Source organism: Lycorma delicatula, chromosome 2, assembly GCF_047948215.1.
Source record: "Lycorma delicatula isolate Av1 chromosome 2, ASM4794821v1, whole genome shotgun sequence".
NCBI classification, from domain to species: Eukaryota; Metazoa; Arthropoda; class Insecta; order Hemiptera; family Fulgoridae; genus Lycorma; species Lycorma delicatula.
In genome coordinates this window covers 231,950,578-231,962,636 of record NC_134456.1, presented here as the reverse complement: position 1 = coordinate 231,962,636, position 12,059 = coordinate 231,950,578, and the positions used below count along the sequence as shown (strand labels likewise).

Below are 12,059 nucleotides of genomic sequence, written 5' to 3'. Positions count from 1 at the left end.
AAGCCAATATGCATACGCAAATTAAAAGCAAGTTGGATGTTGTTTTTGGGGATTCTGTCCTATCAGTTGCCACCATGAAAAGATGAAATTAAACAGCTGAATTTAAACATAGTTGTATCAGCTTGGTTGATGATGAGCGTTTGGGATGGCCAAAAGCTGCAACCATCACCGATATCATTGAAAAAGTTCACCAAATGGTACTGGACGACCAACGAATTAAGGTAGAGAGATAGCAGAGGATATGGGCATATCAAAAGAACATGTTTGTCATACATTAACTGAAGAATTGGATATGCGTAAGCTATCCACACATTGGGTGCCGCATTTGCTCACTTTGGACAAAAAATGCATTCTAATGAACATTTCCAAGGCCCTGCTGGAGCAGTTTAAGCAAAACGAGTCAGATTTTTTGCGTGGATTCATAACTGTGGATCCATCTACCAATACACTCCTGAGATGAAACAACAGTCAAAACAATGGACTGCAAAGAGTGAACCTGCTCTGAGAAAGGCGAAGATGGTTCCTTCAACTGGGAAGGTGATTGCGACACTGTTTTCTGGGATAGTAACAGAATTTTGTTCATTGATTATCTTCAAAAAGGTAAAACAATAACGGGGCAGTATTACGCATCATTATTTGACAAGCTGAAAGCAGAAATTGCGAAAAAAACAACCACATTTGAAGAAGGAGAAAGTGCTTTTTTATAAGGACAATGCGCCTGCTCACACTTGAATGGTCGCCATGGCTAAAATTCATGAATTGCACTTTGAATTGTTTGAACACTCAATGTATTCACCAGATCTAGCCCCAAGCAACTTTTTCTTGTTTCCTAACCTTGTTCCTAAGTTTCATTTTGAGGAAAGAGATTTTCATCAGACGAGGAGGTATGTTAGGCTCAAAACTTTTCAGACAACCCTCGTACTATTTGTCAAGAAAAATATGTTTTATCAGGACTAAGCTTGGAAAGCTTTCGGTGGTTAGTCTTAGTGGCACAATATTTGTGATTATTTATTGTGTTTTGGTTCATAAGTTAATTTTAGAGTAATTATTTTGGTTATTGACAAGTGATTTTAATTTGATTGTAATACTGTTTTTAAAAGAAGATAATCCATTTTGATAATTTTTATTTTAATTAATTTTTCACAATGCAGAACAAATAAAAAAAACATCATAACATGCAAAACATATCTTTAATACATGTTGAAAGTAATTTTCTCTAATCTGGATGCAGATTGTTACCAATTTAATGATATTTGTAGCACTCAATTTTCATAATATTTGAAATTTCATTTTCAATATATGTTTTAGATTGCAGTTGTACAAGGAGTGACTGAAAAATTATACTTAGGCAATTTAAATTTGCCTTAAGGTAATTCTTGTGATATAAAATAGAGATCTGGGTGGATACAAGTCTTTTGAGACCAAGCAATTATCAACAGATATTTGCAACAATACATAAGTGTAGGTATATGATGTAGGTTGCACCATCTTACTAAAACCAGAGAAATTATTTTTTTCCTTCTGTACAACAACAGTGCAATAAGCTGTTGGATTTAGCATGATAAATTTCACATTACAATTTTAACAAAAAATTACAGATTCTAAAAAGTGTTATGAAATTGCTCACCCAACAGCAGTCTTATTAACAAGTAAAAATTATTCACAGTTATATGTAGGCTTACCATACGTCTGGGATTAGCCGTGACAGTCCTGGTTTTTTAGCAAGTCTTGGTTTTTTAGGGGTTCCAAAAGTCTCCGGGGTTTGAGAATTTTATGAATAACAAGGATTTTTTTTAATTTTAGGCCTATATGTTTGACATCACATTTCTAAACATTCTCTTATGGCCGTGCATATCTCAGCCAACCTTGGAACAAGCGCTGACATCGATTTTGACAGAAGCATGGCTATCGGTCTTGTCACAGCTTTTTACTTAAGTCATTTGGCAACACAACAGGGGCAATGTGTTTATGTAGTTTTCATGTGTGAAGTAACTCATCTACATGTTTTTGATCATTTTATCTTGTTTAGCAATGAGCAAAAGAAAATGTGTGTTTAATGTTAATCTGCAACAGGAATACAAATTTTTTAAATTGTGTAATTACAGTAACAATGGATGTGTTTATTGCACACTATGTACTGGAGAATTTTCTGTTGCACATAAAGGAAAGGGTGATATTGAAGACCACATGAAAACAGCTAAACATAGGAGTGCTATTAATGCTACTGCTTCAGCAAACATAAGAGATTTTTTTAAAGCCAAAGATGGGAATAACAATAATAGTGATCTGAGTGTGCTGCTAAAGAAACTACATTTTCATACCACACTGGACACGAACTTAGTCTCAAAACATCAGACTGCAGACTGCACATCTAAATTGGTTAAAAAGTTATATGACCCAAAATTTACATCTGCTAGAACCAAAACTGAGGCAATTATTCTTAATGTTATTTCGCCATTTATATTTGATAATATGTTGTATTCTTTGGAAAACATTACTTATGTAACAGTAACGATGGATAGTTCAAACAGACATGAAATAATCTTGTAAGATATTTCAGTCTGGAGGAGGGAATTCAAGTTAAACTTTTAAATTTTGATGAAGTGTCTGGTGAAACTGCTTAAATTTTGACTCAGTATCTTTTACAGTATGTGAAAAAATACAAACTTGAAGAAAAGTTGGTTTGTTATACTGTTGATAACACTAACAGTAATTTTGGTGGCATGAAGAGAAAGGGGAATGAAAATGTATTCAGCAAAGTGATTTAGATAGACCTATTTTAGGAATTGGTTGTTCAGCCCATGTTGTACACAATCCAGTACAAACAGCATGTGATTCTCCACCCCTGGACATAGAAGATATTGTTATAAAAATTTATACATATTTTCATATATACAGTAAGAGTAACGAAAGTTCAAGAGTCCTGTGAATTTGTGGAAACAAATTACAAAAAAGTATTATCTCATAGCAGCACAAGGTTCCTTAGTTTTTTACCTGCAATAGAAAGAATTCTTTCCATTTTTGATGCCTACAATCCTACTTCTTATCTTGTGACAAATGCCCAACATTATTATTTGAAGTGTTTTTGAAATTTTTACATGGTACTCTACACTTATTTAATAATGTAGTTCTGAAATTGGAAGCTAATTCTATCACAGAAACAGAATCATTTCAGACATATTCTGAATTAATTTGTCAACTTCAAGAAAGAAAAATTATACCATCTTCTGCCAAAGAATTGCTATGCACTATAAAAGAAAATAATGACGTTCAGGAACAAAACTTTTTCTCAAGCATAAATTAAATAAATATTACAGTTATAAATTTATAAACTGAAATTGCCTGGTCTGATTTAGAAGAGAGTGCACAAGTTGTTAATGAAATTTTAAAAGGTTCCATAAATATTGATGATGTATTTGATGAACGAACATACATTGTTGAAACATATAATTCAAAACCAAAGGATAGGTAGTGGTTCAAGTTCTGAAAAAGTACCAGATACTATTGAAGAAAAGTGGAAAGCAATTTTTAAGGTGTTTCAAAAGACTGATATTTCATGTTGCAATATTTCTAAAATGGTTGATTATGCGATGACTGCATGGGACATCTGGTCCAGTTGAGAGTTTTTTTCAATTACAGGGAACATTTGGTCTCTAGAAAGGGGTAGTAGACTTTCAGTATCTACTGTTAAATATCTGCTAAATGTTAAAATTAATTCAGAACTTTCTTGTTGTGAATTTTATGATGTAATTAAAAGAAACAAACCATTTCTGAAAAAAGTCATGTCTAGTGAAAAATACAACTGAATAAATAGTTTAATGTTTCTATAAACTGTTAAGACTTGTAAGTAAATTCAAAAATATGTCCTGGGTTGGACCACTCAAAAAAAATATGGTAACCCTAGTTATGTGAGGATTTTCATCTCTGCATATTTAAACTATCTTGACTTTAAATTCAAGAATCTTCACTAAATTAAATATGCTCCTGCTTTTCAGTCCTGTTTTTGTCAACAGAAAATTGAAGCCAATTATTTTAGTAGATCTTCACAGTCTGGTTCTTTCACTTAATTAACAACACTTCAAGAAAGTAGCCTTGAAGTAGTAGGCAGTCTGATCTGTGAAGATATTTTTGAAAGGAATTTTTTCTATAAGGAAGTTATTAAATGGTCTTCAAAAACTTTGTCATCCTAGGCTTTTTAAAGTCAATGCTCTCCCAATCTCGCATATTTATTTATCTTAAGTGATATTGTTGACATATTGTATACTGCAGACTGAGAAAGTTTCAGCTGAAAATGTATGCATTTTAAAATTAAACTTATCATTTCAGTATTCTCTGGTATTATATCAGCTATGACCTTTTCCAACATAGTAACATGTATTTATTACAATGTTATTATGTTAGAAAAGGACATGACATACCTGATATAATCCCAATGGGTATGAAATGACAAGGTTACTTTTAGCTATTCTAGAGTACAATAGCCATTTGACAAATAAAGTTATGTAAGGTGTAATTTATACATCATCAACCTGTTATTGTGAATTTATTTGTTAATATTAATTTTTACTTGTGTTGTATGGTCTGGTAATTATGTGTCGTGCTCATTGTATTGGTTTTGTACACTTACAATTAATCGTTTATTTACAGTTTTATAAAATGAATGTATTATCAGAGTGTGGTACACAATTTAGTGATTCACAAATAATGAAAGCTTTAAAAGAGATTATTAGTCAAACTATGGATCCTGCACCTGCAGTTGGTATACTTACATCAGCTCACCGTGATAAATGGGCTGCAGCATTTAATGAGTTAAAAAAAGGTAGTTTTCCTTATTTGTTTTTTGTAAATTAGTTATCTATTAATTCACCTCTTTTCTTTATTTGTATTCTTTTCATTAAATTTGAATTATTAATACATTTTTTGCATTTATTGGTCTTACTGAATATACGATGCTCGCTTTGAAAATCTAATCGTAAATAAAATAAAAAAATAAGAAAGTTTTGTTGGTAAGTTAGATAGCTCTTAAGAAAACCACCTTAAAAAACACATCTATTTGTTGGTTTATCTACGTTTTTTTTTTGAGTGCTCTTCTGATTTTCTCCAAAGAAAAACCTAAACATCAGTTGAGACTGTGACTAAACTCCACCCAACTTCTGTAATTTCTTTCTAGATCATTTCTAACAAAAAGTGTGGTTTTTTGTAGTTAAATCTTCATCAGTCTTATGGGAGACTACAAGAAAAGTTTATCAAATTTCAAAGATTATACAATAAAGGCAGATTTAATGGGTGAAAGTACTGACTAATACAGACCATGTTCAGCTAAGCTGAATGTTAAAAGGGAGAAAACTTATACATGGTATATAGTGGTATATAGTGGTACCAGTTCATATATATTTTCTTTCAAATTCAAATTTTATTACACTGTTGTTGATGATTGCATCAAAAGAACAACTATTATTTTGGCAGATTGCATACCCATAACTACCCAAAGTGCAAATTAGTTCATTTTTGTTATAATATTAGTTAGTTTTGTAATATTAATTGTTTACACTTCCTTTCCCTAATTAAACATTGCTTTTATTCTATATTATTCTAATTGATAATGTGAGAAAAGAGGATTCTTCAGATTTGTATGATTGAAATTGTAGAAAATGCAGCATATGAAGACAATCTTTTTTAAAGCTTGAAAACTGCATATATTTTTCATGTATTTAGTATATTTTGCATTGATTTTTATAAGACTTGTTGCTAAAAATTTAAAAATAGTTAATTTAAAAATGTGATGTATTTGATTACACAAATTTTGAAATTTATCTGATTGAAAAATTCATCTATAAGTTCTGTTGAGTAGAAAAAACTTGTATTTATGAAACCATTGTTTTTTTGGGAGGAATTAAAAGGCCCAGCTTTGCCCAATAGGCATTATAACCAATATGCTTACTATGTAGCCACTGGACAAGAAAAGGAGCCTGTGGGTCATTCCAGAGTCAGCTTTGTAACCAGATAGCAAGGGTGTACTGGCCCTTCAGGTCCTGGCATTAACTTAACCAAGATGTACTAATGTATAACATGTCATCCACCTACATCTTGTGATAATTAAAAAAAATAATAAAATAATTGAAGTGGAAATTGTACTTTCTAAAGATCTTTTCAGAGTTAATTACAGTGCACGTTCTTCAGTTACTTATGTATGTACCTTCAGTTACCTATCTATGATTGTCTTGTTATTTGATTATATCTTACTTATTTTTGGGAGAAAAAAAGAGTGAAAATTGTTTTTGTTCTTAGTCAAATTTATTTCATCTGTCTTCTAAGGAAGGTATTGAAGTAATCATCTATTAACACTTAATGCTTTTAAAAAGTGGATAGGGATTAGTGCCTCTTTAATATGTTATCAAAAAAAATTATGTTTTGATCTATGGGTATTTGCTAATATTAATTGTTGATTTTTCCAAATTTAAGACGTTCATAAATTTCATATTGTTCGATTGTATTGAATCGTGGTTTTTATATGCTACGTGTAAAATTGCATATTTTGGACAATGTCTCTCTTTGTTTGTACGAGTATGCTAGTGTGCATATGTGCATGCATATCAGTACTAAAGATTCTGTTTAAAACCAAAATTACTTAAGCATTTGTCCAGCTTTATATTTTCTCTATGGTCACACCCTTATTCATGTAACATAAAAAATGTAAACGTTATATAATATTATTTCATTTTAAAATCTTTTCATTTTACATATATGTCTGTTTTGTTATTTATTAATTTACATAAACACAATGAATCTATGTCAAAAAATGTTATCTTATTTTTAGATCCGTGCAATGCAGAATCTGTGATTTCAATAGTGACTTCATTATTTACAGTAAGTTTAGATAAGAATATTGACCCGTGTATTTTAAAAAAAATAAATGAAAAAGATGTTAATGATATGACAGTTGCTGGATTTAATACTGTGGTTGCTGGTGGTCCCAAGGCTAATGGTGGTAATCGGTGGTATGATAAAACTATTCAGGTAAGGATTTCTCGTAATTACTATTTTTTAATATTTTGTTAGCAAGAATGTTAGCAAGAATTTCATTTTTTTGTATTCTAGAGACTTTTGAAATTTAGTTTTATAGATGTTTTTTAAAATTGGTTGGATTAATAAAATTGAAGATGCTTATAGACTAATTTGAGTAAAAAAAGGTGTTTGGATTATTCTTACAAGTAGAAGATTTAGGTTGGTTAGTTTTATCATTTATTATGGTACTCAAGATTATTTAATTATGTAATGAAAGAAAGTGTAAATAGGAAAAATTGTAAAGGAAAGAAAAAATTAAAGTAAATAAGGTAAGTACTTAATTTATTGTACTGTAAAAAGACCGGTATAATGGACCTCAGTAATGGATTCCTGCCAATTAAAAAGAAAGTAGTAGAAAATATAATAATGGTAATGGGAGGAATCCAGTAAGGGGCTAAAAGGAATCCTTTTTCTAAGGCTAATAGGTCCGTTTAACAATTGTTCTTCATAATACTACCCATTGCCATAACTACAACAGATGTTGTTCGATGAGAAAAAATACTGGACCAAGGTAGGAATCTATAGGAAAATGTCTCTGAAGATCATTCTCATGTTTCAACTTGGGTCTGGTTCTGCAGGTAAAGAGGATAGCAGCAGTATAAATGCTCCAGAGAAGACAAGTAGAGTTCAGTTTTGAAGAGGTTAGTATAAACGTATTGCTAATTGTGTCCAGAGCGATTGTAAGATGGCGTTATCTGTCAATGTGTAGTACTGCAGGGTGCAGGGGAGTGTTCGACGTGGCATCACAAGCATTCCAGTGTGGAATGCTTGTTCATGAAAACAGGAAGTGGTTTGGTGAGTTACTGTTAGACAGTTAGTGAGAGAGATAAAGTACTATCTTCATTCATAAATTGCTAGGGTATTTTTATTTGTAAAAAGAAAGGTATTTGAGTGAAAGAATTTTAGACTTGTATTATCTGGTATAATACTAGTTCTTAAAAGTGTAAATGTCTATAATACCTTTTGTCAATTGAACTGAATTCTGGTTTTTACAATTTAATTTTCTCATTTTTACCTGTAAATAAATCCTGACCTTATTTTAAATTAAATTTTGTATATAACCATTGTTTATTATTATTATTATTGAAATTTATTATTATTACTGTTCCAATTATTATTATTATTATTGATTTGTCTTATTTTATTTTACTTATGTTACTTAAATTAATAAATTGTAATTATATAAACATTTTCAATTGTCATTCTCTCAATATCTTGATTGAACCACGAACACACGACAGTACTTTATACGAGGGTTATTTTTTTTTCAAGGACCGATCTGTCATGAAATCAAAACCACAGTGAAAATAAAAAACTTTTATTTGTAACAAGTACTTACATAGTTACGCTATTTCTCTACATAGTCGCCACTCCGATTTAGACATTTGTCATAGCGTGGTACCAACTTTCCAATACCCTCATCATAGAACAGAGCCGCCTGTGTTTTCAGCCATGTTTCTACGCTGGTCTGCAGCTTGATGTCTGTGCCAAAATGTTGTCCTCCTAGCCAGCATTTCATGTGAGCAAAGAGGTGAAAATCGGATGGAGCCAAGTCCAGGCTGTATGGTGGGTGATCAAACACTTCCCAATGAAAACGCTGCAGGAGCTTCTTTGTTACAGCTGCAGTGTGCGGCCGAGCATTGTCATGGAGAAAGATAGTGCCCAATGACAACATTCCTCACTTATTCTGAATTGCCCTTTGTAGACGTTGAAGAATCATGCAGTATGAGGCTGCAGTGATGGTCGTGCCACATTCCATGCATTCCACCAAGAATTAATTCTGTTCATATAATAACTCCATTCCGGTCCCAGAACACAGTAGCCATACACTTTGTGTTGGAGAAGGTTCGCTTGAATTTCTTTGGTTTACTGGGAGAATGAGAATGCATCCACTGTTTGGATTGTTCTTTTGTTTCTTAAGTTTCGAAATGGACCCATGTCTCGGCCCCTGTGACAGTTTTGTTCAAAAAATCTTCTCTTTCATTGTGGTAGCTCTGAAGAAACGTTAGGGAGGTATCCATTCTCATTGTTTTGTGATGGTTGGACAGTATCTTGGAAACTCATCTCGCACACAGTTTGCGGTACTGAAGTCTCTCACTCACAATGATGTAGAGAGCTGACCTTGAAATTTCAGGAAACGAATCACTCAATAAGGAAATCGTGAACAGACTGTGATCCACTCGCTCAACTAGATCATCAGTTGACACTCGCTTCCTTCCTTGACCGCCTGCATCACGAACATCTGCACGTCCTGCTTTAAAGTTCCTGTACCATTGTCACACTTTGCTGTCACTCATTGAAGTTTCACTGTTCACATTACTTATTCATGGATGAATTTCAGCTGTATTACACCACTCAGCCTGAAGAAATTGAATTACCGCAAGCACTTCACACTTGGCAGGAGATGCTATTGTTGTAGACATGTTTACGTGCTAGCTGCATGTTCAGAACTAAACAAAGTGACACGGCATGATTGAAGGCCATACTGGAGACGCTGTGCAACACATATGCGCAAAGGTTCATCCGATTTTTGCGCAGATTTTTATTTTGTGACCGATCGGACGTTGAAAAAAAAATAACTCTCGTATAAACAGCGCTAGAAAAACTTATTTATCAAGTTGGCAGGCATTGAAAATTCTTTAAGGGATGTAACTATACATTCTTTATATTGGTGGACCATTAATTTAAAAAAATAATAAAATTGTGTGATAAAACAAATTATGCGGTTAAAAACTACAAATTAGATTTTAATACTTGTCTGCCTACATTTTAACTTTAATGATCCCACTAACTTAATATCAAGCTAGTGAATCCATAATTTATTTAAAAATTAAACTAAACTAAATTTTTTATTTACATATATTTTATGGCTGATTCTCAAGCAGTATAATTTACAAATTTTCAAATCTGTAGCATCAGTATTGGAAAAACTGTGGTGTAACTGAACATTTAGATTCATGAAAGTCAGTTGATTATATGTTGTCATCTTACATCTAGATACTTGAGTCTGCATTCCAGTACAATATCATGATCTCATTATACTAGTTGTATTTTTTACTGGTGGTGGGTAATTAAAAATATTGCTTAATAAAAATGGAATGCCAATAATGAAAATAACTACGTTTTTCTCAGTCTTGAATAGCAAACAACTATGTAGATAGTTATAAAAATATCACATATAATTTATAACTATTATTTTAATGCTCCGTTGATTAAAGTAAGTATTGAAAATTAATTAATTAAATTTTCTGATTTTGTAGAAATCTTTTTGAAGTTGGTCATGCTTATTCATATATATAGACATGCTTATTCATGTATTAATATAAACAGTAGACATACTTTAAGGGAACATCAGTTGTGTCAAAATAATATGCAGTAGAGAAATAATGCCAAAAAGAGAGAAGGAGGTGTCGTGGTGAAAGGTGAAAGTAAAAGACAAGTGCTGATCATTAATCCACTGAAAAAGAAGTTACATGAGTAGCTTTGAAAATGTATTCTGGAAAAAATTCCTATGGAATTTGAAAGCAAATAGTTCATAGTTCTTAACATTTAAACAAAATTTTAATTATGAGATTTTTTATTTTATCATTCTGATTAAGATTTTAAAATAGTGTTTGTAAGTAATTAAGGCATAATTCTTAATTTTTTTAAAATTTAATCTGAGAAAAATAAATAAAATTTCTGGCCAATTCATGTTTTTTTTAATGACAATTCCTATACGAGGGGGTTTTTACAAGTTTTTTTTTGTCATGGTAATGAGATGAATTGTGAAAGATAACAAAAACCTCACACATAAGCTAAGAATTGAATTTGGGATATTTTCCTTTATCAGTTGTTTACTCTGCAAATTGTGCTATCAAGCCACCTATCCTGATCTACTGTGTAACTTTTCTAGACACATTTTTCTATCTATGCTAAAAAGTTAATTGAGAATGGTTAATTGAGCCAAAGAAAATGGTTATAATTTTTCCCTTCCTTTTTATTGTTATGTATAATATTTTAGAAGTTTCCAAATATCTATTGTAGCTTTCTTGTTGGAGTCCATAGGAAGATGCATCTCTTGTTCATATGTGACTATCTGTAATGTGTTACATCCGTGGACACTAAGATAGGATATGTTGAAATTCAGTATCCAATTACAGAATAGTGACTGGGGATAATGTTGAGGAGCCAGTAATAAATATTATTATATAACTACCTCATAGCTCAGCTAGGCCTCAAATTATCAACTTTTCATAAGGCAAGGCTGGCCTTTAACCATCTATGCTGCTCCAACACATAAAGTATGCAAAGTTGTGGATGTTTAATTTTCATGTTAATTTAAAAATTAAATAACTGTGTGAATTAAAGGAAATTCATCAGTTTAAAAGTTCACATTCATTTTCAGTTTGTCATTGGCGAAGATGGAAATAATGGTCTGACATATGAACATAGTCCAGCAGAGGGTCAGCCCATAGCTGTTATGATGGATCATATAGTCAAATATGTGTAAGTGTGCTGTTAAAGCAAATCTTTAACTTTGTTTGAATTAAAATTAATAAAATAAAATTATTTACAATTTTTTATTACTGTGATACAGATATTATATGTATTTTTTTACCATTAGTAATTAATAAACAAATCAACAAACCAAAAATTTAGAACTAAATTTACCAATTTTTATTATAAGTACTTCGAATTCATGCTTTCATCATAATTTATAAAATATTATAATAGCAGGCAGTGCTTTATCAATGTTACAACTAAAGTAGCCACAACTCAACTACTGATTCAAAAAGCTTATTACATAAATTGGTAACTTTTAAATTAAGTTTGTTATTTTGGTATATTTGAAAGTGGTTTTTATTAATCACATACTTAAAGCACACTGAACAACATAACCAAAGATACATGTATAAAAAAACAAAATAACCATCAACTACAGTAACATAACCTAAAAAACTGTACTAAAATTTGACTTTCACTGGATTCCACATCATCAGTCGATACAAAAT

At 31.3% G+C, this 12,059-nt stretch overlaps 1 protein-coding gene across 5 annotated transcripts in view; it reads left to right on the top strand.

Moving 5' to 3' along the window:
* LOC142319737 (carnitine O-acetyltransferase-like) overlaps nt 1-12,059 on the top strand; it is a 63,969-nt gene that overhangs the window by 33,997 nt on the left and 17,913 nt on the right. For all 5 annotated transcript variants that reach the window (XM_075357346.1, XM_075357345.1, XM_075357349.1 and 2 more), the window contains 3 exons: nt 4,648-4,819; nt 6,818-7,017; nt 11,453-11,553. In XM_075357346.1, the coding sequence (XP_075213461.1) occupies nt 4,648-4,819; nt 6,818-7,017; nt 11,453-11,553 (473 nt within the window). The remainder of the gene's footprint in view (nt 1-4,647; nt 4,820-6,817; nt 7,018-11,452; nt 11,554-12,059) is intronic.